At 37.7% G+C, this 27134-nt stretch overlaps 3 protein-coding genes across 5 annotated transcripts; all 3 read left to right on the top strand.

The window, feature by feature from the left end:
* The first annotated feature begins 5452 nt into the window (after window positions 1-5452).
* On the top strand, window positions 5453-10777 carry LOC137717437 (disease resistance protein Roq1). 2 transcript variants are annotated; one of them, XM_088698835.1, is made up of 6 exons: window positions 5453-6100; window positions 6273-7383; window positions 7700-7987; window positions 8088-9778; window positions 9909-9959; window positions 10208-10777. In XM_088698835.1, the coding sequence occupies exons 1-4, from the start codon at window positions 5622-5624 to the stop codon at window positions 9690-9692; spliced, it is 3483 nt and encodes a 1160-aa protein (XP_088554961.1). In that variant the 5' UTR covers window positions 5453-5621; the 3' UTR covers window positions 9693-9778; window positions 9909-9959; window positions 10208-10777. The 2 variants fall into 2 exon arrangements, with proteins under 2 accessions (XP_088554961.1, XP_088554962.1); XM_088698836.1 differs by having other exon boundaries at window positions 5454-6100; window positions 8091-9778.
* Window positions 10778-14433: 3656 nt separating this feature from the next.
* LOC148694569 (phosphatidylinositol 4-phosphate 5-kinase 8-like) lies at window positions 14434-16544 on the top strand. The gene is made up of 3 exons (XM_088698845.1): window positions 14434-14718; window positions 15282-15450; window positions 16131-16544. Exons 1-3 carry the CDS (start codon window positions 14466-14468, stop codon window positions 16411-16413), a joined length of 705 nt encoding a protein of 234 aa, XP_088554971.1. The 5' UTR covers window positions 14434-14465; the 3' UTR covers window positions 16414-16544.
* Window positions 16545-17457: 913 nt separating this feature from the next.
* Window positions 17458-26046, top strand: LOC137733819 (TMV resistance protein N). 2 transcript variants are annotated; one of them, XM_088698833.1, is made up of 11 exons: window positions 17458-18161; window positions 18327-19437; window positions 19754-20041; window positions 20145-22222; window positions 22348-22398; window positions 23131-23267; window positions 23368-23507; window positions 23727-23795; window positions 24375-24657; window positions 25449-25502; window positions 25708-26046. In XM_088698833.1, exons 1-4 carry the CDS (start codon window positions 17674-17676, stop codon window positions 22155-22157), a joined length of 3900 nt encoding a protein of 1299 aa, XP_088554959.1. In that variant the 5' UTR covers window positions 17458-17673; the 3' UTR covers window positions 22158-22222; window positions 22348-22398; window positions 23131-23267; window positions 23368-23507; window positions 23727-23795; window positions 24375-24657; window positions 25449-25502; window positions 25708-26046. The 2 variants fall into 2 exon arrangements, with proteins under 2 accessions (XP_088554959.1, XP_088554960.1); XM_088698834.1 differs by having other exon boundaries at window positions 23741-23795.
* The last annotated feature ends 1088 nt before the right edge of the window (window positions 26047-27134 follow it).

Raw genomic sequence — 27134 nt, forward strand, 5'->3', positions numbered from 1 at the left:
TTCTGATGCCAACGAAAATTCAGAGTCTAAAGCTGAGACGGAACAGAAGAGTAAAGGGTCTAGGCTTGGAGGAGTTTGAGTTGCTGCGGACAAAATCAGACCATAGGGAGGTGGTACAAGATACAAGGATGTTCGGGGCTTCCATCTTTCCATTTCAAAACATTGAGTTCCTAGCTCCCCAAATTATTGCCCAACTCAACACAAAAAAGAGGTCGAAATTTGGGGATGATCTATAAAACACGGACACGGACACGAATACGGCGATACGATACGACACGACACGACGATACAAAAAATCTCTAAAAAGTAGAATATGATACGCGATAGATACGGCAATTAAATTTATATAATAATAAACAAAGATAAAAATATAATTTAGAACGTATTTTGATAACACAAGATCATTCAAGTTCAAGTTCAAGTTCTTTTGATTTATTGGAGAAGAAAAGTTAGAAATCTAATTCCCCTGATATATATATATATATATATATATATATATATATATATAAAAGAAGGATGACAGTTGTATTTATAGTTTCAATTAGAGGTTGATGTTCATAATTCATGTTCACTGATTTCAAATAAAGCTTTGTCTCTTATTAATTTTTTATTTGAAAGTGTAAAAGTATTCTAAAAGCATGATACTTGTATCCCAAATGTAGGATACGTGTTTCCGTCCAATCAAAGTGTATCCATTAACCATGATATGTGTCCAACAAGTATCCAAGAGTATCCAGCAAGTATCATTTCCAAAAAGTATCGAATATATGACATGCAACCAAAGTAAAGTATTGGGCATCATAGGGGAGATGTAGATGAGATCTATTCAATTGTTTTGGTTTTTATGTGTAAATGGGTTTTGGATTTTGAGGGCATTTAGGTATATTTATGTGAATTTTCTGTTATATTTGAAAGATTTTATAAAAAGTGACATTTATGAAAGTGAGTGTTAAATTTTGGCTATTATTGATAAATTCTCTTATCAAGTTTTTTTTTTTTTGGTGAAAAGTTGCTTTATTCCAACACAATAACTACACAAGAAAATGCCCAAATACATACACATAAACAAAAATAAGGACCTCAGAAGCAACTAAAGAGCCCAAAACAAAGAAAACACCGAAACAAACCCTAGCAACTTCAACCCGTCGTCGCCAGAAAGCCGCTTACCAACCAACAGAAACAAACGTTCCCTGCACACACCTGAAAACGAGCTGAATAGAGCCTCAAAACTAGAAGAAAACGGAGTGAAAACAGAACCCTAAAACAAAGCCCCAAACACTGCCGAGCACCACACTGGTAGTTGTCACGCTCCGATCCTGATATACGTCCAAGACTGACACGTGACGTCATCAAAAACCTGTATATCTAACATACCCCGCCTCCAGGATATGTACCAAGCTCAACTCATGCCTCGAATTTACGTAGTCATTTTTTTCATATATTTTATGGTTGCATCTAACCTAAAAAGGGATCAAGTCATTCGTAGTTTGCCCTTTCACTACACTCGAATATTCATCACATAAACCGCCATGTCTCAACATAATACACAATTCAGTGCATGCAACATCTCAAGGAACAATCGACGAAGCGCAATAATAATCTATAGCCATATTGGTCAACGGTCTATCATAATCATAACAATTACATCCAACAGCATCCAATAATCACACGAAATAATAACACATACAATACACTAAAATGCAGGGCTAAAGCAACACAATTTGGCTGAAGCCTACATCTCTGAAGCTGAAATCAAATCCAAGGAACCAAGACACCAAAGGGATTCTAGACCTCTTAACGGAATCCAAACCAAGATACGATTCCGGACCATCACTCAACGAAATTGAGGAGTAAAAGGGATTCTGGACCATCACTCAACGAAATCCGAGTGGATATGATTCCGGACCATCACTTAATGGAATCGCAGAGTACAATGCATAACGAACCACTCAATAAAATCCAAGGCAGGATACGATTTTGGACCATCACTCAACGGAATCGCGAAGGATAAGGGATTTCGGACCATCACTCAACGGAATCCAAACGGAGCAGGGAATCGAACCTCTCAACAGAACCCTAGTGGATACCCAGTTCTGGATCACTCAACAAAACTGAGCAGAGGGCCAAGGAACATATCAATGACTCGAAGAAATAATATAGGAACCAAGTACTTGATTTAGAAGGGATGAACGAAGCAAAAAGTGAAATAAGGAAAACAAGTGTCGAAACAACAAACCCCATGACAATGGGTTAACGGTCCACTACTAGCCCTCACATTTCATCACATCAAGCCAATCATACAAATCAACCACACATTCCACAACAAGTTCAATACACAAGTCAAATCACATAAAATAAACAAGCATATCACCATATAATGCCATCATTGTGTAAATCGAGGTGCACGTCAATCGAGGAGACACGTCATCACGATAAGCCCATCAAGCTCCATAAAATCTCAATCGCACTCTAAGATCAGCAACACGCTAGAAGAACTCATGTTAGTTGACTAAAAAGTCAACTATCGATCAAGGTTTAGATTAGGGTCCACAACCCTAGAAATCTAAACATGAAGATCTACCTATCAGACTGCTAATCCGTAACCTCCCAAAGTCCACATTATGCTTCTATAATAACATACTAAAACATCATTACGATCCAACGGTTGAATCTCCGCCAATCGCAAATTCAAGTGGTGATCAACGTTTAATTTTACAAACTTAGAAATCCAATTCGGGAAGATCCATACATTAGATTCCCGATCCTTAAGTTTCTATGATCCTTAAATATTATGTTCTATAATGCATTAAGGTTTGGTGACGATCCAACGGTTGAATCGTCGATTCATATTTCGATCAAGTAAGGTATCGTAATGAAACTAAGTTCAAACAATCAAATTACGTCATACGGATATCAAATATGAACTCAGGGCACCTAATAGTACTTAAAAAGACATCGTCTGCCATTGGCCACGCGTCGCCGCAGGTGGTGGTCGGCCGCCCCGACTCACTAGAAAATTCAACTATTTCCAAAAATTCTCAAATTTAACCAGAATGAGGATCTCAATGAGTAAAGTAAGTTTTATACCTGTGACCAAGACCAATTTAGCCGGGAAACACCTCAATTTTACACAAACTCGCTACAAACTCTAAAAACGGTGTGCTTCGATTCGACCCCCATACTCGCTCCGATGCCTCCACTACCGCTTGGGCTTTATTCCTAAGGTTGAGGGGAGCCTAGCCATTTTGGTAGTCAATGGTGTTGCTTTCCCAAATGGTGGAATCGGCGCTTCCATCTTGCGCACCCATCAGTGCGGTTTCACCCAAAATCAATCCAATTTTCACAATTTTGCGGTTGGAAATGGGTGACAGAATGATTGGGTTAGTAACAAGAATCATTTTGGCACTGGTCCCGTTGTCAACGGTGGCTGGAATCGAAAAATATGGCCGGGTCGGGTCAACATACAACCAGGTCGAATGAGGGATCTGGTTCCCCTTATTCTCCCCTCTTTGTTTTCCCCCGCTTCTCTTTTCGATTGGTCCTTCTTCCCCCTCATTTTCTTGCCTTTCTCTCCTTTCGTTTCTTTCCTTTCTATCACAGTCGTCCATCTCTTCTTTTGCTTTCATCCTAGCCACACACGTGGCACATCCTTTGCTCCAAATTTTTTGGAGCCTTCTAAATGAGGGCAAAATTACAAAAATGCCCCTAACTTCAAACGTTAATAACTCTTTTGTTATAACTCCGTTTCACGAACGGTTTGCGCCTACGCTTTTGTGAGATCGAGCTCTATTCAAAAATATGAGTTGTGACCTCGAACGGTCTACGAATTTTAAACAATTAATTCCCAAACTTCACTTTTCGTAACTAGTTTAATTAAAATCTAAATTCAATTAAATTAATATAAATTCTTTAAAATAATATAAAATATCAATAATACAAATATGTAGATTATAATAGTGAAATCTAGGAATGGGATTTCACAGTAGCTGCCACACTTCGGAAGAAACTTGCCAGAAGAAGCAACCAGTTAGCAACAGGGCCAACAAAGTGAGACCCAAAATGAAGGAAACCAGTGGGAAAGAGCAACCCACTAGCAACATTGCCATCAAAGGCAATCCCAAGGAAAGTGGTGGTGTGAACACCCGAGTGAAAACTCTACACACCTTCCAAGTAAAACGTGAAAAATCGCGGTACAAAGATGGAGAAGCCAAACCAAGATGTGAAGTCGAAGAATAATGGGGCTGATTGGGTGGAAGATGGAGTAAAGTGCCGAGGAAAGTGGAAGAAAATTGAGAAAAAGATGGAAAGAAGATGCAAAGAAAGGGAAAAAGGAAGAAATGACAAAATGACAAAAAGGGAAAAATAAGTAGAAGGAAGGAAGAAGGAAAGTGGAAGGGAGGGGAGAAGGGAGAAAAAAAGGGGAAAAGTGGAAAGGAAGTGGAAAAGAGGAAGGAAACTAGGGAAAAATGGGTTACAAACAGAGAAATCAGGGGCACAAGAAATTGGAAAAAAGTGGCTATCAGGTCCTTGGAGAGCGTGAAACATAAGCTCAGGGAGAAGGAAAGGAAAAGAAAAGTGGAAAAGGAGAAGAAGAGGACTGCCACCGATCCTGGCCATAGCTAGGGTCGGCGGCTGTAGGAGGGACGAAATGGAGAACCCTCAAACACTATTGGGAAGGACTCTCACAAGGAGAGAAAAGCTGAGAGCTTACCTCATCAAGTTGGAGGTTAATTGCAACCGCTTACAACATCTTGAAAATATTTCAGTATCATATTACTTATCATTTCATTTCAATATCATACATTCGTTAGAAATTCTGTTTAATTGACCATGAAATAATGAATGGAAAATATAGGGTTCATATTTGTACTGAAGTGGTTGACACTTTTGTGCCACGTGAAAAAATAATTAAAAAATTTTAATTATCACTTTGGAAAAAAAATTATTGATAGAAAAAACAAAGAGTGTTCATCTTGTTCTTCCCCTGCCACTCGAGCAACCACTTCCATCTCCATCTCCTCTTCTCTGTCCATCACCACCCCCATTCGAACTTTGAACAACTAGAAAAATGATCTCTGTAATAAAATTATAATTTGGTACCAATATAAAAATCAAATCCCTAAAATTATAATTTGGTACCAAATTTTAAATTTACTACAATATGATAGGTAGTTTAAAAAATTAGGCATAAGAAATGAGTATGAAAGAACAAAAGTTCTACTCTTACTACTTATGTATACCATCATTTGTATCATTTTTCTAATAAAGAAAGAACTTAGATGATTTGACGTGTCCTACCTCTGTTAGAGATATAGGTATAAACATTGGGCAAGTAATTATACAAAATTATTAAGAGAAGACGAGAAAATTACAATCCGTGAAAGCTCGTGGGCCTAGGCCTTGTAATTTTCCAAATCGCACCAGTGTGCGAACCCGTTCCACAAAGTGAAATTTGAGCATCTGTTTGACCGACACCGTTGTTTCTTGGAAGAAGATGCGAAAAACATAAAGCATTCCTTTCCTATTCCCCTTTCCCTCCAATTTGCAGGTCAATCGAGTCTTTCTGTTCTTAAAATCCTCTTCATCTTTGATGCTCATCGGTGACCAGGTGCGATCGATCAATGGCTGCTTCTTCTTCTTCTGGCCGTCAATGGAAATACGATGTGTTCATCAATTTCAGAGGGGAAGACACTCGCAAGGGCTTCGTCAACCATCTTGACAGAGCTCTGCGTCAGAAATCAATCAACACCTTCATCGATGCCCAAGAGATCAGAAAAGGCGACCACCTTTCCGAGCTCCTGACAGCGATTCGAGAGTCAAGGCTTTCGATTGTTGTTTTCTCTCAAAACTATGCTTCTTCCACTTGGTGCTTGAAGGAACTCGTGGAAATCTTGAAATGCAAGGCTACCAAGGAACAGATTGTACTCCCTATTTTCTACGAAGTTGATCCGTCTGATGTTTGTAAACTCAAGAGTAGATTCGGTGAAGCTTTTGTTCAGCACGATCACGATTCCAACGCTGAAATGGAAGAGGTTCAGAGCTGGAGATCCGCTCTTACAACGGCCACCAATTTATCCGGCTGGGATTCCCGAAACTATAAGTAAATTCTAATTTGTTTTAGTTTCCTATTAATTTTGAGATTTTTTTAGGCTTTAGGGTTATTGCTTTATGTTTTTACTTTTCATTTTTCATATTTTTTTAAACTAGCAGATGAAAACTTGTTATTTGATGTTGTTATTATATTGTTATTTATTTATTTATTAATTTGACAGGGAGGATGCAAAGCTTATTGAGGAAATTGTGGAAGATGTTTTTAGAAAATTGATCCACATTTCATCAACACTACGCAAAGATAATGGCTTGGTTGAAATGGATTCTCATATGCACGAAATGCATTTATTATTACATCCTGATCCTTCTGGGGTGGAGTTGGATGATGTTCGCGTTGTTGGAATATGGGGTATGGGTGGTTTAGGCAAAACAACCATCGCTAGAGCTGTTTACGACGAAATCGCTTGTCGATTTGAAGCTTGTTGCTTTCTTGAAAATGTTAAGGAGGGTTTCATGAAGCATGGTGAACTACATATGCAGACACAACTTCTATCTAGTATCTTGGGCAACAAGGTAGGGAGTTCCGACATATTGAAAAAAGGTTTCCACGTGATGTTAAAAGGCCTTGGTCACAAAAAAGTTCTTGTTGTTGTTGATGATGTAGACAAATTAGCTCAAGTTGAAGCCTTACTCGGAAAGGAACATTCTTTTGGTGGTGGAAGTAGAATCATTATAACAACTAGAGATGTGCAATTACTAAGCAGAGCTGATGCGATATATAGCCCCAAGATTTTATGTGGTGCTGGAGCTCTGGAACTCTTTAAGCGGTATGCCTTCAGAACAAGCCAACCCACCAGAGATTATGATTATCTTTCGTGGTGTGTCATACAATATGCTCAAGGTCTGCCTTTAGCACTCAAAGTCTTGGGAGCTTTTCTTGATAACAAAACTGTACGCGAGTGGGAAGATGTGTTAGAAAAGATAAGGAAAATCCCACAAAGGGAAATTCATGATGTGCTTAAAACAAGCTTCGATGGACTAGATGACGCAAAGAAGGACATCTTTCTAGATATTGCATGTTTCTTTAAAGGAATGCAAAAGGACTATGCAATTGAAATTATGGACGGTTGTGGTTTCTATCCTCATACTGGTATAAGAGTTCTAATTGATCGAGCTCTCATAACTGTCTCATGGAGGGGGGAACTGGAGATGCATGATTCACTACAGGAAATGGGTCAGGAAATAGTTTGCCAAGAATCTATCAAAGAGCCAGGGAGACGAAGCAGGTTGTGGAGTTATGGAGATGTTCATCATGTGCTAACTCAAAATACAGTGAGAAATCATTTTCTTATGCAATGTTTAGTAGAAAGCTTCAACTTTTGACCAAAATCTATTTCTTAGGCCTGTTTGGTAACAATTTTTGTTTACAATTTTAAATTTTTAGTTTTGATTTTTTTAATAATTAAAATTGAAAACGATTACCAAACAATTTATGTGTTTTCAATTTTCAGATTTCTAAAAAAATAATTAAAATAAAAGTTAAAAACTGAAAACGAAATGATTATAAAACGGCTCCTTAAGAAACAAGCATTAACTTCATAATCTAAACAAAGGTTCTCTGTTTTTTCCTTCACTTTGATTTGCACAGGGTACAGAAGCAGTTGAAAGCATAATCCTGGATTTGTCGAACTCAGATGAGGTATGCTTAAATGCTGAAGCTTTTGATAGTATGACTCAACTAAGACTTCTCAGGATCAGTCATTCTTACGGCAAACAACACCTGATTGGGCACTTAAAGTTTCTTTCTCATGAGTTGAGGTGTCTTTCCTGGCCTGGATCCCCCCTTGGGTCTTTGCCATCCAACTTTCAATTCAAAAATCTTGTTGACCTTGACATGCAATATAGTTGCATTGAACAACTTTGGGAAGGAACGCAGGTACCTACAATCACCATTTACATTTATATGTCTCTTTTAAATGTTTGGGTTCTGATTGAGATATCTTATCAAGTAATGCATGTTTTCATGAATGTTTTAGCAGACGCTGGGAAAGTTGAAATTCATCAATTTAAGATATTGTCAATACCTTAAGGAAACACCTGACTTTACAAAGGTGCCAAATCTTGAGAGGCTAATTTTTGCAAGTTGTATAAGTTTGGTTGAGGTTCACCCATCTATTTTGACTCTTACAAACCTTGTTTTATTGGATCTGAGTGGGTGCAACAAACTTACGATTCTAGCCAACAGCATTCGTATGCAATCTCTTGAAACCCTTGATCTTTCTAGGTGCTCGAGTCTTGAGATGTTTCCAGAGATTTTAGAAGTTATGGAGGAACTGCAAGAGCTTAATTTATCCCAGTCAAAAATTAAAGAACTGCCCCCGTCAATTAATAATCTCACGGGGTTGAGATATTTGAAACTAAAAGATTGCAAGGAACTTAAGAGCCTTCCTAGCATTCGTATGAAATCTCTCAAAACCCTTGATCTTTCTGGCTGCTCGAGTCTTGAGATGTTTCCAGAGATTTTAGAAGTTATGGAGGAACTACCAGAGCTTGATTTATCCGGATCAAAAATTAAAGAACTGCCCTCATCAATTAATAATCTCACGGGATTGAGATATTTGAACCTAAAATATTGCATGGAACTCAAGAGTCTTCCAAGCCTCATTCATATGAGATCTCTCATAACCCTTGATCTTTCTATCTGCTTGAGTCTCGAAATGTTTCCAGAGATTTTAGAAGTTATGGAGGAACTACTTGAGCTTAATTTATCTGGGTCAAAAATTAAAGAACTGCCCTCGTCAATTAATAATCTCACAGGATTGAGATATTTGAACCTAAAAGATTGTAAGGAACTCAAGAGTCTTCCAAGCGTCAATCATATGAGATCTCTCGTAACCCTTGATCTTTCTGGCAGCTCGGGTCTTGAGATGTTTCCGGAGGTTTTAGAAGTTATGGAGGAACTACGAGTACTTAAGTTATCTGGGTCAAAAATTAAAGAACTTCCGTCGTCAATTAATAATCTCACGGGGTTGAGATATTTAAAACTGAAAAATTGCAAGGAACTTAAGAGTCTTCCAAGCATCAATCGTATGAGATCTCTCGTAACCCTTGATCTTTCTGGCTGCTCGAGTCTTGAGATGTTTCCAGAGATTTTAGAAGTTATGGAGGAACTACGAGCGCTTAATTTTTCCAGATCAAAAATTAAAGAGCTGCCCTCGTCAATTAATAATCTCACAGGGTTGGGGTATTTGGTCCTGAAAGATTGCAAGGAAATTAAGAGTCTTCCAAGTAGCATTTGTCAACTTAAATCCCTATGTTATCTCTCTCTTTCTGGTTGTACAAAATTTGAGGTGTTTCCAAGCATTGAAGAAAATATGGAAGGATTAACAGAGCTTCATTTGGATGGAACATCTATCAAAGAGCTTCCCTCCTCGATTGAACGGCTTCAGCAGCTTGTGGTATTAAACCTGAGAAACTGCAAAAGCCTTGTACATCTTCCCGACACTTTATGTAATTTGGCGCACCATTTAGCTCTCAATCTCAGTGGGTGCACAAATCTTTCTCAATTTCCTGTCAACTGTGAGGATTCAGTATTGTGGGGTTATCTAGTAGATTTTGATGATGACATGCTGACATGTTGACACGTGTACCACTCTCCAAAACATCATCGGTACCCACTACAGAGCTCCGTCTTGGCTCCTCTCCGCCCCAACCCCCAAATTTCTTGGTAATCAAAATCCAAACTCAGTATCTCTACATATGGAATACATTTGTTGCCGATCTTTTCGTTCGTGTTTGGCGGGGTTTCAATTGCTTTTTTGCTGCTTTTCTTATACTTTTGATTTGTGCTTGTGCAGAAACTGTGAAGATTTTGCTGTGTCAATTCCTGTTGCAAATTTGGGTGAAAGGTAGCTTGCATTTCCTTTTATCTTAACATTTCTATATCTGCAAATTACAGTGGACGAGCCCTCTGAATTTGTGTAAATGAAGTCTTTCTCGCCAAGTGAAACCGTAGTATTCATTAAAACAAACAAGACCTGCTATACAGCCTTTTACAGAGCATTGCATGGTTAACATCCATATCGCCTTAAAATCTTTCCCAATAACTCTTTGTGCGCCATTGCTAGCGAGTTTGATCTTTAAGTTTCTTTGGTAGGAAATATATCTTGGAAGTCTGGCACACAACAAGAGGAGGAATAAATAAGAGCCTCAATGATTTCATCTCCCTCTTCGGAAGAGTGTCCCTTGTACCAACTAATGTTAAAGTTGTAGACGCTAGAACTGAATGGTTCTGGTAGAGTATACTGCTTGGAGTATTTGTGTATATATTTGTTTCAAGAGATGAAATCGATGGGCGAAGCTCTCTAACAGACGTCTCATCCAAGCAAAGCTCTCGTAATCCTTCCATATTTCAGACATTTTCTGGAAGGGCCTCAAGCTTTGAACAACTAGAAAGACTATGAAATTTAAGGGACTTGAGTTGAACAATGTTACTTGGAAGAATCTCGAGTTCTCTTCAAGGACTTTCCAGAAAGTGTCGGAAATATGGAAGGATGGAAGGATTAAGAGAGCTTCTCTTAGTTCCTTTCCATAGGTGTTGAATGTGACTATAGTGTGTCAAGGTCAACAAGATTCTTAGGGTAAAGTCGGATGACAAAGACTTTAGGGGACAATTAGGCCATAATAGACAACTTAACTTTCCAAAAATAAACTTCAAATCCTTGCATTGTCCTCGAGCAGCGTCCAAGTCATCTTTTTGTTGATAAATAGTATGATTGGACTTAGTTCTGTCATTTTAACAAAAGCTGCACCACATTGTTTGAGTGCGACCAAAGCACAATTATGCTTTCAACTGCTTTCGTAGACTCAATAACCAAGAATTGCATGTTTCTCATGAATTGGTTCTTGGTCGAAGTTGAATATAATATATATATCTCACTGTGTATTTTTGAGTTGACGCATGACAAACATGTTCATAGCTCCACAACCTACTGCGCCTCCCCAGCTCTTTAATAGATTCATGTTGTACCATTTCGCAACCCATATCCTCTAGTAGATCATGCATCTACTTAGTGACTGTTTATCTCTAGTTGTAAGAATGATTCGACTTCCGCCACCAAATGAAGGTTGCTTTCCAATTAAGGCTTCAATTTGGGATGAATTCTTCACATTATCGAGAACTGCCAGAGCTGCTACCTTTTCTTTCTCAAGTTGCACTGCCACTTCAGTAAGAAGCTTCTACCGTCCTTCCTCCAACTGCCTCTGTATTTTCACTTTAATCTCATCAGAGTTTAAGCTCTCCTCAACCTTCCTACGAATTGCTTCTTCCACTCTACTTGAAGTCTCTTCTTCTAGCAGTTTCAATTCTGCTTCCTGTTGCCGCCAGAGAGCACGAGCAGAAAAGTTAAGCAATAAAGTGGTCTCTCATATAAAGAGGGGAACCGCCGCCTGAGTACAAATAAAATGCCAATTAACGTATACTGCTTCCCTTATTTTACCCCTCTCCTTCTCTCTTGTCATTATCCGACTGAATAAATGGCAAATTAACCTTCAAGAGGACGAAGGCACTACATATATGCTTATACTTTTAAGACATGCCTCAAATGTATTCTGATCCAAACAAATGAGTTTCAAAACTGGTGAACAGTAGATAAACGATTCACCCATTTTGATCATCAAATATACAAGTTGAACCAAAGCAGTATCATCCTTCAGAAAAGCCTGTGGAGGAGAATGTCAAGTAAAAACTGTGTTTTACCTGTTGAATCAGAGGACAAAACTGAAAACCCATGTCCCTCTGTCCCCCCTCCCGCACCTCCCTGCCGAAAATCCTCTCCCCTAAATCCCGGCGAACCTCTCTCTCCAAGCTGTCAACCCTTATGTCCCCCTTCCTTCTCTCAGTGCAGCCCATACCGCTGCTTGCTTTGCTGCACCTAGGTCTGTCTGCAAGACCTCTCATTCTCTCTTCTTCTCTATGTGCAGGCCATAACTTTGTCTGCAACAACACTCTCACAATCCCATCGAACAAAGCAGACAACATGGCCCCAAACCCCAAACGTGCAATCACAAAACTACCCCCACAATCTTCACCCCTGTCCGTCCGATCCGATATCTAAAGGAGCAAAAGAGTAGTTTTGCTTGTTTCAAGACTGGGCCGTTTTGGTCCAGGCCTTCAGGCCTCGGTCTGGGCCCCTTTGAATGCAAGCCGAACCTGGAAAATCCATGACAAAGCAAAAAATCTTGTAGAATGGCAATTTGGTAAATAAATCAAAATCAGAAAATTTGTACTGTAGCTTATGAATATCAGCCTGGTGTTAATATTGTAAATAAAGTGAAATCAACCCAAATTTGCACGGTGCCATCCTCCCCTTTATGTGGGAACAGATTCTTTCCTGAGCTTAGGAGGCTGAGCCTTCTGAGCAACGGATCCGGATCATTGAAATTTGATTAAACAACTGCAATTATTATAACTTTTAGAGGGGCTCTATGTTTGTAGCCGTTGGATCAAATTTTAACGATCCGGATCATTTGCTCAGCAGGCTCAGCCTCCTAAGCTCAGGAGGGGATCCGTTCCCCCTACTTTAGACTAAAGTACTGTAGCTTAAGAATATCAGCCTGGTGGTAATTTTGTAAAGAAAGTGAAATCAACCCAAAATTGCATAGTGACATCCTCTCCCCTATTTAGACTAGAGAGTCGCTAGACTCACCTCATTGTCTTATTTCCTCACTCACGTTATATTTAGGGATAAACCCACTATAAAAAGTTAAAAAATTAAAATGTTATTTTCCCACCTACTATTATTCCTCAAATAACCCTTAATATATATATATATATATATATATATATATATAATTAGAGATAAACTTTTCTCTTAAAAAAAGAAAGGGATTTGTGTGTAGGTTTCGGAGACAACACATCAAGTTGGACGATTATCAGTGCCAGTTGCGACAAACATGTTTTACTTGAATTATTACCTCAACCTAATGAAAACGAATTCCAAGAATTCTCATAGGAAAACGTGAAACAAATTGCATCCTAACGTAATGCAAATTCAAATAAAAGGTCACAGAGCTATACTTCAATTGTACAATGTCGACAAATCAAGATGACCCACATAAAATTATCTTTTTTCTCTTCAACGGAAACATAATCATCTACTTCTTCCATAGAAACGTCATCTTCTAAGTTCATTCTTTTTGTTCTCTTTGAATGATTTTGCTTTTTCTGAATGAAAAGAGATGGGAATGATGAGCTAGGGTTTAAGAGAGACAAATCGTCTAAACATAGTGTGAGAGTTATCACTCCCAAACTTTTCTTTTTTATTTTTTTATAAAAAATAAAAAAAAAAAGTAACGCAAAAGGAGGTAACTAGGATCATTATTAGTCATTTTACAAATAGATAAATTTTGTAATTAAAAATTTCATAAAAAGATGGGTAGGAAGATAAGAAATATTGAGATGAGAATAACAGCTCCCTTAAACTAAAGTAATAATAGCCAAGTAGTCGAACATGAAAACACTCTCATCACAAAAAACTATGGGCTCCGTCGGATGACGTTAAAAGGTGGAAAAAAGGTATTGAGCTACTTATCACTCTCCCAGATTGCAGTCCTGCATTGGATGTCGCCTCGGTTGGTGTGACTTAAAAGGAAAATTAATAAAAATGATTTGAAAATTTTGAGTTTTAACAATAAAGATAAAATAAAGGATAAAATAAACAGTACCAGTTTGACTTTTTAATGTAAAAATGTGATTTTTTTGTTAAAGTAAACAGTACCGCGAGTTTTTCGTTAAAACCCCCTATTCTAAATGCATTGTTTTTAGGTACGGTTTATGGTCATGGGGAATATGTTTTGCACCGAATTACGAATTCATCGCCGTTATGATTTGAATGGTTGAACTATTGGAAGATTTACAGACAAAGATAAAATTGATGAGAATAACACATTGAAAGATCTCGATCTCACATTTGAATTTCATATGGACAAACTGTTGCGAGAAGCACTTTTTAAGTAAATCCTTCCGAGTTTTTATTGGTTGCGGTTTTTTGAATTTCATATATTGCATTTTACAAAATGTATTAGTGATTACCTGTGAGTGATTTTCATTGCTTAAGCATCCTTCTGGAACAACATTTTTTTTTGGGTAACAATCTCTCTGGAATAACTTCGTTGATCATAAGATTAATAAACTTATGCAATATAACATTAGCTTTTCGATCAAAATGGATTTGATATAAGAATTCTATTACGTTTCTACAATTTACGACGTCGTTCTACGTTTCAGTACTATATTTTTTCCTTCCGGGAACAACCTTGATATTCTTATGAAGTCTTAACGCTACATGTAGATCTACAATCATTAATACATAGTGTGTTCACATCTCGTAGATTTTGCTGCTTATCGATTATGCATGTGTCCCCAAAAAGAGAATGTTAATAAGAATTGGCTGAGTAAGCTCTTCCACATTTTAATCATCTCTTGGAAGCTTTCCTCCTCTTTGTTTTGCAAACAAATATCACTAGACTGCATGTTTCTACAATCTCAGCAAATTATCGATTATAGCCTTCTGTTGGGTCTACGTTTTAGAGCTCCCGAGGATCTGAAGGGATTTTCACAACCTCCTGCCACAACGCACAACTATGAGAGTTTACTTGCTAATGATGGTAAGCATATCTTTCTGATTACAAATACTTATCAAATGAACTTGTATTTGTTTTACGTATGTTTTGATTTCTTTTCTATTTAGTGTTGCGTATAGTTTTCCGATTAATGATTATTTTCCCTAGAAATAGTAAAGTCATACACTCAGAATAAATGCAGGAAAAGGATTGTAGGAAAAGAAAATCTGAGCAATTAATGACAACTCGGCAACGGGCCTAGTTCTTATTACAATTTAAAATTCGGGCCAACAGACTTTAGTACTGGTCGACATTTTGGGATTTGGAACATCCTCACTCCACTAGGGGGTGGAACATGTATCCTTATCATGTTATTGACATCTAGGCGGTTGACTAGCACTCAACGCTTTTTAGAATCTTGATTTTCATAACTTTGAAATGGCACGCACTTGGAAGAATGAAGAAATGGGAAAGAAACATAATGAAAATGACATTGAATGGAACAATGTTGTCTTTCCCTCCAGCCAAGCTTTTAATACCAACTGAATTCCCTTATGTCCTCGCATTTTACGTATTTCATATTTGAACTTATATTCCAATTTGAATAGGTGTGACTTTGCAAGGGGAGCTTTTGATTCCTCCTAAAGGTCTTCTACTGGTAACCCATGAACCTGGCTCTGTCAGTACTGCACCAGGTCCTCACATCAGAGGAAGTCGGTTGAAAGCTTATTCTCTCGGTGACAAAGAAGTCGATCTCTTACTCCCTGGTACAGGAAGGTACTTCTTTTGTTTGTACTTTACACTTACTATTTGCACTTTTGCGCTCAGAAATATTTTGAAGTTTGATGCCGTAAGCATTTGGATCTTCTGTTACCTTGGTATGAGTGACACGACACCCTAAAAGATTCATGATATACGGCCTAACCTTCTAATCAACTTTCATCTGATTTGGATAGTTATGCTTATGCGAGTAACTTAGTAGCACGGTCAAGCAATGGTAATTAGGGCTGGTTTGGTATTGCTGTACTTTGAAAAAAAACTGATTCTGCTGTGCTGTGAGAATAAGCAGCTGTGAAATAAAGCAGTAGAGTGTTTGGTAAACTTTTTTGTAAAAGTGCTTTTGAAAAAAAAAAAAGCAGTATTATAGTGTTTAGTAAACTTTTATGTAAAAGAGATGTGAAAAAAGCCAGTTTTTCAAAGCTGGGTTTTGCATCTTCTTGTTTTTGGCTTTTTTTCACCCAAAACTGTGAAAAAAAGCTGAAGCTGAATGTTTACCAAACACAAAAACAGATCCCAGGTTTTTTTTATACCAGCTTTTTTCAAAATCACCTCAGTACCAAACCAGGCCTTAGATTGCTGAAAACAAAGAAATTCATTGCTCAAAAACTGTTGCTGGATTCAGTGTTTCATTCATTGTTCGAGCATCACATAGTTATTGTCAGCTGAATCTTTCTCAGGTTAAGGGTGCAATTAGGCGTAAACATGCCGGCCCTGGCCAAACGTAAGCATGCACAGGAAGAGGTCGATTCAACAGAAGTAGAACTCTTTGAATTCTACCACGTGGTTCTTTATATGGGGATAATCGACATATTGCAGGAGTACAATGTGGAAAAGAAATTCGAGCATGCTTACAAATCGTTGAAGAATATTGACCCTCAACGCATTTCTACTGTCGAACCGGAGCTGTACGCTAAGCGTTTCATCAATTTCATGAAGAGTGTTTTCCCGGACCTGCCGTAACGATTTCTTACCTTTTTTCTGTTCATAGTCACTTGCGTAATCATTTGTTTGTAAAGTTGTATAATCTAAGATTTCAATGTATGAATAGCAATATTGAGTAAATAAAATCTGGAGTAAATTACGTTTTATCCCATCACGTTTGAGGTTAATTGCAACCGTTTACAACATTTTGAAAACATTTTAGTGTCATACATTACTTATCATTTCAACATTTGAGGTTAAATAATGAATGGAAACTATAGGGTTCATATTTGTACTTAAGTGGTTGACACCTTTGAGTCATGTGGAAAAATAATTTAAAAAATTTAATTTTTACTTTGGAAAAAAAAAAATCTATTGATAAAAAAGACTGTTCATCTTGTTCTTTCCATGTCACCGCAACCACCTCCATCTCCATCACCACTCCCATATCCACTTCTTTCTCCATCACCATCCCTATTTGAACTTTGAACAACAAGAAAAACAATCTCTGTAATAAAATTATAATTTGGTACCAAATTTTAAATTTACCACAATATGATATGTAGTTTTAAAAATTGGGAATCTTAACGAAACATTCATGGTACTGTTCACTTTTAACGTTAACGACATTTTTACCTTGAAAAGTCACTCTTGGTAATATTCAATTACACCTTTATTTTGTCATTTTCGTTAAAACTAAAGTTTTTGAAGACTTTTCATTAATTTTCCTTTAAAAATTAGGCATAAGAAATGACATATGAATGTGTCATCTTAAACAAAAATGCTACTCTTACCACTTATTTATACTATTATTTGTATCATCTTTCTAATAGAAAATAATTCACATACTTTGACGAGACTTACCTCTATTAAATAAAATACAAATTATAATAAAAATACGTGATAAACATAGTATTATATGTCTTGTCCAAAATTATTAAGAGAAGATGAGAGAATGACGGTCGAATAGTGAATGGTCGTGGGCCTGGGCCTTATAATTTTCCAAACCACACCAATGTGTGAGTGCATTTTAGCCCATTCTACAAAGAAATTTGAGCATCTCTTCGGCCGGTGCAATTATGCGGAAAACATAAAGCATTCTTTCCTTCTTTCCTTTTGTGCTTTTTTAGCATCTCTTTTTGATCGACACCGGTCTTTCTTGGAAGAAGATGCGAAAAACATAAAGCGTTCTTTCCTTTTTCCCTTTTCCTCCAATTTGTTGATCAATTGAGTATTTCTGTTCTTTAATTCCTCTTCATCTTTGATGCTCGATCATTGGTGACCAGGTGCGATCGATTGATGGCTGCTTCTTCTTCTTCTTCTCCATCTGGCCCTCAATGGAAATACGATGTGTTCATCAATTTCAGAGGGGAAGACACTCGCAAGGGCTTCGTCAGCCATCTTTACAGTGCTCTGCGTCAGAATCCAATCAACACCTTCATCGATGCCCAAGAGCTCAGAAAAGGCGACCACCTTTCCGAGCTTCTGACAGCTATTCGAGAGTCAAGGCTTTCGATTGTTGTTTTCTCTCAAAACTATGCTTCTTCCACTTGGTGCTTGAAAGAACTCGTGGAAATCTTGAAATGCAAGGCTACCCAGAAACAGATTGTACTCCCCATTTTCTACGAAGTTGATCCGTCTGATGTTCGTAAACTCAAGGGAAGATTCGCGGAAGCTTTTGATCAGCACGATCACGATTCTAACGCCAAAATGGAAGAGGTTCGGAGCTGGAGATCCGCTCTTACAACTGCCACCAGTTTATCCGGCTGGGATTCGCGAAACTATAAGTATATTCTCTTTTGTTTTAGTTTCCTATTAATTTTGAGATTTTGTAGGGTTTAGGGGTTATTGTTTTAAGTTTTTAGTTTTCATTTTTCATTTTTCTTTTAAAACTAGCAGATGAAAACTTGTTATTTGGTGTTGTTAATATTATTATTTTTTTAATTTGACAGGGATGATGCAAAGCTTATTGAGGACATTGTGGAAGATGTTTTTAAAAAATTGATCCACATCTCATCAACACCACGCAAAGATAATGGCTTGGTTGAAATGGATTCTCATATGCACCAAATGCATTTACGATTACATCCTAATCCTCCTGGGGTGGAGTTGGATGGTGTTCGCGTTGTAGGAATATGGGGAATGGGTGGTTTAGGCAAAACAACCATCGCTAGAGCTGTTTACGAAGAAATCGCTTGTCGATTTGAAGCAGGTTGCTTTCTTGAAAATGTCAAGGAGGGTTTCATGAAGTATGACGTACTATATATGCAGAAACTTCTTCTATCTAGTATCTCGGACAACAAGGTGCGGCGTTCCGACATATTGAAAAATGGTTTCGAGGTGATGTTAAAAAGCCTTGGTCACAGAAAAGTTCTTGTTGTTGTTGATGATGTAGACAAATTAGCCCAAATTGAAGCCTTACTCGGAAAGGAACATTCTTTTGGTGGTGGAAGTAGAATCATTATAACAACTAGGAATGTGCAATTACTAAGTGGAGCTAATTCGATATATAGCCCCAAGGTTTTCAATGATGCTGGAGCTCTACAACTCTTTGAGCGGCACGCCTTCAGAACAAAGCAATCCACCAAAGATTATGATAATCTTTCGAGGCGTGTCATACAATATGCTCAAGGTCTGCCTTTAGCACTCAAAGTCCTGGGAGCTTGTCTTCATAAAAAAACTGTACGCGAGTGGGAAGATGTGTTAGAAAAAATAAGGAAAATCCCACAAGGGGAAATTCATGATGTGCTTAAAACAAGCTTCGATGGACTAGATGATGCAGAGAGGGCCATCTTTCTAGATATTGCATGTTTCCTTAAAGGAATGCAAAAAGACCGTGCAATTGAAATTCTGGACGGTTGTGGTTTCTATCCTCATCCTGGAATAAGAGTTCTAATCGATCGAGCTCTCATAACTGTCTCATGGTGGGGGACACTGGAGATGCATGATTCACTACAGGAAATGGGTAGGGAAATAGTTCGCCAAGAATCTATCAAAGAGCCAGGGAGACGAAGCAGGTTGTGGAGTTATGGAGATGTTCATCATGTGCTAACTCAAAATACGGTGAGAAATCATTTTCTTATGCAATGTTTAGTAGAAAGCTTCAACTTTTGACCAAAATCTATTTCTTACGCCTGTTTGGTAACAATTTTTGTTTACAATTTTAAATTTTTAGTTTTGATTTTTTTAATAATTAAAATTGAAAACGATTACCAAACAATTTATGTGTTTTCAATTTTCAGATTTCTAAAAAAATAATTAAAATAAAACTTAAAAACTGAAAACGAAATGATTATAAAACGGCTCCTTAAGAAACAAGCATTAACTTCATAATCTAAACAAAGGTTCTCTGTTTTTTCCTTCACTTTGATTTGCACAGGGTACAGAAGCAGTTGAAAGCATAATCCTGGATTTGTCGAACTCAGATGAGGTATGCTTAAATGCTGAAGCTTTTGATAGTATGACTCAACTAAGACTTCTCAGGATCAGTCATTCTTACGGCAAACAACACCTGATTGGGCACTTAAAGTTTCTTTCTCATGAGTTGAGGTGTCTTTCCTGGCCTGGATCCCTCCTTAGGTCTTTGCCATCCAACTTTCAATTCAAAAATCTTGTTGACCTTGACATGCAATGTAGTTGCATTGAACAACTTTGGGAAGGAACGCAGGTACCTACAATCACCATTTACATTTATATGTCTCTTTTAAATGTTTGGGTTCTGATCGAGATGTCTTATGAAGTAATGCATGTTTTCATGAATGTTTTAACAGATGCTGGGAAAGTTGAAATTCATCAATTTAAGTTCTTGTGAATACCTTAAGGAAACCCCTGACTTCACAAAGGTGCCAAATCTTGAGAGGCTAATTTGTGCAGGTTGTATAAGTTTGGTTGAGGTTCACCCATCTATTTTGACTCTTACAAACCTTGTTTTATTGAATCTGAGTGGGTGCAACAAACTTACGATTCTAGCCAGCAGCATTCGTATGCAATCTCTTGAAACCCTTGATCTGTCTAGGTGCTCGAGTCTTGAGATGTTTCCAGAGATTTTAGAAGTTATGGAGGAACTACAGGAGCTTAATTTATCTCAGTCAAAAATTAAAGAACTGTCCTCGTCAATTAATAATCTCACGGGGTTGAGATATTTGAAACTAAAAGATTGCAAGGAACTGAAGAGCCTTCCTAGCATTTGTATGAAATCTCTCAAAACCCTTGATCTTTCTGGCTGCTCGAGTCTTGAGATGTTTCCAGAGATTTTAGAAGTTATGGAGGAACTACAGGAGCTTAATTTATCTCAGTCAAAAATTAAAGAACTGTCCTCGTCAATTAATAATCTCACGGGGTTGAGATATTTGAAACTAAAAGATTGCAAGGAACTGAAGAGCCTTCCTAGCATTTGTATGAAATCTCTCAAAACCCTTCATCTTTCTGGCTGCTCGAGTCTTGAGATGTTTCCAGAGATTTTAGAAGTTATGGAGGAACTACAGGAGCTTAATTTATCTCAGTCAAAAATTAAAGAACTGCCCTCGTCAATTAATAATCTCACGGGGTTGAGATATTTGAAACTAGAAGATTGCAAGGAACTTAAGAGCCTTCCTAGCATTCGTATGAAATCTCTTGAAACCCTTGATCTTTCTGGCTGCTCGAGTCTTGAGATGTTTCCAGAGATTTTAGAAGTTATGGAGGAACTACCAAAGCTTAATTTATCCAGGTTAAAAATTAAAGAATTGCCCTCATCAATTAATAATCTCACGGGGTTGAGATATTTGGACCTAAAAGATTGCAAGGAACTCAAGAGTCTTCCAAGCGTCATTCATATGAGATCTCTCGAAACCCTTGATCTATCTGGCTGCTCGAGTCTTGAGATGTTTCCAGAGATTTTAGAAGTTATGGAGGAACTACAAAAGGTAGATATATCTGGGTCAAAAATTAAAGAATTACCCTCGTCAATTAATAATCTCACGGGGTTGAGATATTTGAACCTAAAAGATTGCAAGGAACTCAAGAGCCTTCCAAGCTTCATTCATATGAGATCTCTCACAACCCTTGATCTTTCTGGCTGCTCGAGTCTTGAGACGTTTCCAGAGATTTTAGAAGTTATGGAGGAACTATTAGGGCTTGATTTATCCGGATCAAAAATTAAGGAACTGCCCTCGTCAATTAATAATCTCACGGAATTGAGATGTTTGAACCTAAAAGATTGCAAGGAACTCAAGAGTCTTCCAAGCATCATTCATATGAGATATCTCATAATCCTTGATCTTTCTGGCTGCTCCAATCTCGAGATGTTTCCAGAGATTTTAGAAGTTATAGGGGAACTACCATACCTTAATTTATCTGGGTCAAAAATTAAAGAACTACCCTCGTCAATTAATAATCTCAGGGGATTGGGATATTTGAACCTAAAAGATTGCAAGGAACTCAAGAGTCTGCCAAGTAGCATTTGTCAACTTAAATCCCTATATTATCTCTCTCTTTCTAGTTGTTCAAAATTTGAGGTGTTTCCAAGCATTGAAGAAAATATGGAAGGATTAAGAGCGCTTCATTTGGATGGAACATCTATCAGAGAGCTTCCCCCCTCGATTGAACGGCTTCAGGGGCTTATGTTATTAAATCTGGGAAACTGCGAAAGCCTTGTACATCTTCCCAACACTTTCTGTAATTTGGCGCGCCTTGCAGCTGTCAATCTCAATGGATGCACAAATCTTTCTCAATTTCCCGTCAACTATGAGGATTTAGCCCGCTTGTGGTATTCTGTAGTAGATTCTGGAATGGGCGTGCTGTAATGGGCATCCACTACAGGGCTCTGTCTTGGCTGGGGTTCCTCTCCGCTCCAACCCCCAATTTATAGGTAATCAAAATTCAAACAGAATATCTCTACATGTGGAATACATTTGTTGCCGATCTTTTTGTGTTTGGCGGGTTTTAATTGCTTATGTGCTGCTTTTCTTATACTTTTGATTTGTGCTTGTGCAGAAACTGTGAAGATATTTCTCTGTCATTTCCCGTTGCAAATTTGGGTGAAAGGTAGTTTGCATTTCCTTTTATCTTAACATTTCTATATCTGCAAATTACAGTGGATGAGCCCTCTGAATTTGTGTAAATGAAGTCTTTCTCGCCAAGTGAAACTGAATTTGCATTTTCAACAAAGCGAACATCATTCACCCCGCGACATAACAGTGAATCCATTTTCTGTAAGCGGGAATCCATTCCAACCAAGCCATTCTTTTCACTTAATGAGATGTGGAGCAATTTCTTAAAAATATCATCCACAATCAACTCAGTAGACTCGATTTTGAATTAATTAAGTTTCTGCCATTGTCTGTGCATGGGTTGTGCTTCGCCCATAACAGCCGGTTGGGCTGTTGTTTTTGGGGCCGAATGGTGGGGGCGTGATTTTGGGGGAGAGAGGAAAGGGGGTTAGATGCAGAGATTTTGGGGAGAGAGGAGAGGGGTTTGGTCACAGAGAGTGGGTTCATGATTTGGGGGATTGCAATCCGATCTGTCCTATTTCTCAGTACACCCACCTCCCCTCTCAAGTCTCTAGCTTTAGCCAGCAGCAACCCAGCCAAACTAACCCAAACCCTCAAATGGGCAGCCCACCGGAACCCATCACCATCCATCCCCATTTTCACCGCCTACACCACGGGTCCCCTGACCCACCGTCCCTTCACCGCCTCTGCACCCAAACCAACGTCCAAATGCACTCTCTTGCTTTGTTTTTGGAATTCATTTTTAAAATTGATATCTTTTTTGCAGCTGCTGGAAAGAGTTCGCATGAAAATTTCTCTTCTGGGAGTTATGAAGGAGTTGGGGAGGAGGAACAGAGTATTCAGCAGCTGAGATTCAAAGCTGATTTGGTTTCCTTCTCAAGTGTTTCATCAAGGAAGAAGATGGTCAGTTAGTTCTTTATTTTTCGAGAAAATAATATAAAATTATGATTTGAAGAATTTTTGGGAAATTTTTGAGTTTTGAGCTTATGAATTCATTTTGCAGAAACCAAATGAACCCAAGATCTGGATTCCGAAATCTTCAGGACCTGTAGAAGAGGAAGGGTCATTGAGATTATTCTTAGTGCATGCTGAAAGCGTCTCAACAAAACATTACGCTGTTGATTTAATCATCAACTAGTTGTGGTCTGAATTCTTTCTTATTAAATTCAACTGGTATTTTACCCATATTTAGATCTGTATGTGCATCATTCGTTTTTGAGGTCTCTCTAATCCCATAATCTTTTTTGCCAAATCCTTTCAGTAAATTAGCATGTCAAATTCATAGGAATTTAGGAATTAATGCACGCTTGTTGATCTTTTCTCGAAAGCATATTCACTGAGTACACAACCTGCATAATACAGGCTTATATATACAGGCTTAGGAAGATATCAGAATTTATGTTTGGGAATGAGCTTCCTGCCAAAAGAGAGGTAATTGTCTTGTATCTTCTTCTCTCGTTGTGTTTATATTTATTTTTCCTGAGTTGTGTTCGAATTTGACAAACAAGAACTACAAAGGCAGGTAAGAATATCCCGCGATCCATTGGTGGTTGAAGAATTAATTGGCCGTATATCTTGGATTGTAGCTTTTTCATTTCGGAAACATGTGAGACTTTATGCATCATGTATATTTGTGCAATTTATATCCCTTATATATTTGTTGTACAAAATATTAGTTCACTTACAATTTAATTCTATTCATTGTTGTCGTGTCTTTTCAGGGTAAACAGTTAATATTGAAGTCTATTGATACTGCAATTTAATTCTATTCAATAGCACTTTTAGTTATTTCTGCTCAAATTTTGGTATCTAGAAACGCTTTTAGCCTTACCAATTTAATTCTATTCAATAGCACTTTTAGTTGTTTTGTTCAACATGGCATATTGCTCTTTAATATTTATGTGTATTTGTTAAAAATTGAATCAATTGATTAGGATGAGAAATTCAGTTTCTGGTTTTGTTCCATAAGGACCCTGGTTGGTCATTTATATCTCTCTGTGAATTCTGCAGTGAAATTAAGGAGAGGATTAAGAAGACCAAGTAAAGAAGAGGCATGGTTTTGCAATCTATGACTGCGATTGTGACAAAGCTTTTTGAGGGGTTGGGTTTGTTCGTTTTGGCGTCATCGTCCCCATCTGAGCAAATCCATGCTCAGAAATCAGAGATGAGAGCCCCAAGACCATTGCCTACACCGCCGTCTCAGAAAAGCTGAGCCCAGATCTCATGAGATTCAAGCTCCACACGAGCAGATCCAAAGGCCAAACCTCGAATCTTGGAGTTGGCACACCCAGAGGTAAAAATTTCTCATCCTCTCTCTTCAATTTCATATATGTTGTTAGATTAAAAGGGAAAATATTAGAACAAACTCATGCACTGAATCATGATTGAAAATTAAAATGTGCATTTCTTTCGAATGTGAGGCAGGTTTGGGTTTGGCATGGTAAGTAATTTTTTTTCGAAAGTTGAGATATATCTATCATTGATGATTGGTTTTGAAGTTAAAAGTTCTCAGTAGTTTGCTTTTGTTTGGTATCAGGCAAAGCCTTGAGTAATTTTCTGTTATACGTATGCTTTTGTTTGATATCACCCATATAACATTATTCTATGGTTTGTTTTTTAAATGAATTAGGAGATTTAGAAGGTCTATTTATTTGTTTCATTTCTCTCATTTTGAGTCTTCTTCTGTCCGTATGTTCTTTGTTCGAAGGTCGGTTGGCTGTTTTCTTTTTCTGTGTTTTTATTTGTTGTTTTCAATTTTTTAATCTGTGACTCTGTTGATTTACACCCTTTGTTGTTTTCAATTTGTTAATGTCTTCACTGCACCATTTGCGGAATCCAGTAATCCCCGGTAAGAACAATAAAGGTAAACATCACTAGCATTCGCTAAAATTTTGTGCATATATCGATGGGATACTAATAAATGTAAACATCCGTGTTGTTAATTTCTTAATGGTTCAGTTACTTTAATTTATTTATTCATTATGTTGTTGATTCGTAATTTATCACTACAAGAAAGTTATTTTGTATTTTTTTTTCTTCACATTTCAATATCTGAGTTATAACAAAAACCCATATTCTTCCCAGGAGAAACATTCACTGATGTTGTTGGTGTGCCAGAAGTACTACGGAAGCACTATGGTGAGTTATTTTCTTATAATAAATTTAGCTTTTTTTTTTTTGCTCCTATTTTAGATTGTGCCAGCCATTTTGTTTGAAATTTTGTTTTCTTGTTGGTGAGTTATGAGGGGTGAAATTTTGTTTGCTTAGAACGTATATCTGCTTCTTTTGCTATGCAAAAATTGGCGGTGTTGCTAAGTTTCTGATTCTTTTATTGCATTTGCAGACGATAAACCATATTGAGAGTGGAGGAATCAACTTCTTTTGAGCTGGTCATCTTGGAGTACATTTTTACCAACTTGGTAGACAATATGGAAATTCATGGACTCTTTCTTGCCCCTTGTGAAATTGTCTTTGTTAATTACATGACAAATTTTTCAACCCACCGCGTCGCAGTGAGGGGTCAAAGCACCACAATTCTGGGGATGCTATTGTAAAATAGGAGTTATATTTTGAACAAACTCTATGTATGTATATAATATCGGTGTAGATGGTGAAACTAACAACTGCTATATGTTTTATGTAAATAGCTTTCACATATATGTTTATGATCTATTTTTAATCCCGTTGCAACGTGCGAGCTAAACTTCTAGTTCTCTCTATTTGCTAAGGAATAGCAATCTTATCAAGCTACATTTGGTACTCGAAAGGATTCTTGCTCTCGGTCAGTGTTGGATGGGACGGAATCTGATGTCGCCATCAAGGAGCTTCAGATTTGGACTGACTCCATCGAGTTTCTGAAGTTGGAGGGACATTCTCGGGGAATTTGTCTGTCGGCCTCGGCTGCCGCTGCCGGGTCCGTTGGCTTCCCTGAATTGCGGCAAGATCGTCTATGGCTGACGTCGCCTCCACCGACCCCTCTTTCCCTCCTCCCTTGTCAGTCTTCACTCACACAAGCTTTCCCATCTCTCCTCCTCCATCAGCACGTGTCACAAGTTGGCAACCACGTCAGCGTAAATGTGGAACTCATTGTCAATATGTCATCATTTAACATAGATTTTTTAACAGCTGTATGAAATTTAAAATAAGCAATATTATAATGTATGAGATTGAAATGTTTTAAGGATCGATGTAAGACATTATAATTGTACTCAAACCTGAGGAATAAAATGTAATTAACCCTAAAATCTATTTGTTTTACCAAGTGTATTGGCCATTTAAGTTTTTGTGACGATGACGGATGAGTAGCCCATCCCATTAGTGCCAAGTATTTTACAGCTGGAATTTTGCTAATGTCGGTCACCCATGCACACGTGGACATTCCCTTGATAGAGTTTAGATCTCATCCAAGACACTTTAAAAAAAAAACCTCTAGATGAGCGACTGAATCGTAAAACAATTTTTAAATTTAATATTTAATTAACTATCAATAAAAGTAGGTCATAAGTTCCTTAATATTAAAGAATAAAAACGGATTTCAATCCTTTTCCAATTCAGAGACAAAATACAAATTTTTAACATGAGCCAGTACACCACATTATAACACGTGTGGTATCAACTCGTGTGCCGAGCACTAACAAATCTCTCCCCACTTGCGAAAGGAAGTGACCAAATCTTTAAAAACCACAGACGCTACAGGTATGCAATCAACCGCCGAGTGGAGACTGACTACAAATCAAACAATTAAGTGTGCTGAGGTGCTGAAGAACATAG

The sequence above is a fragment of the Pyrus communis genome, chromosome 8, assembly GCF_041283825.1.
Source record: "Pyrus communis isolate YQ-2024b chromosome 8, ASM4128382v1, whole genome shotgun sequence".
In the NCBI taxonomy this organism is placed as follows: Eukaryota; Viridiplantae; Streptophyta; class Magnoliopsida; order Rosales; family Rosaceae; genus Pyrus; species Pyrus communis.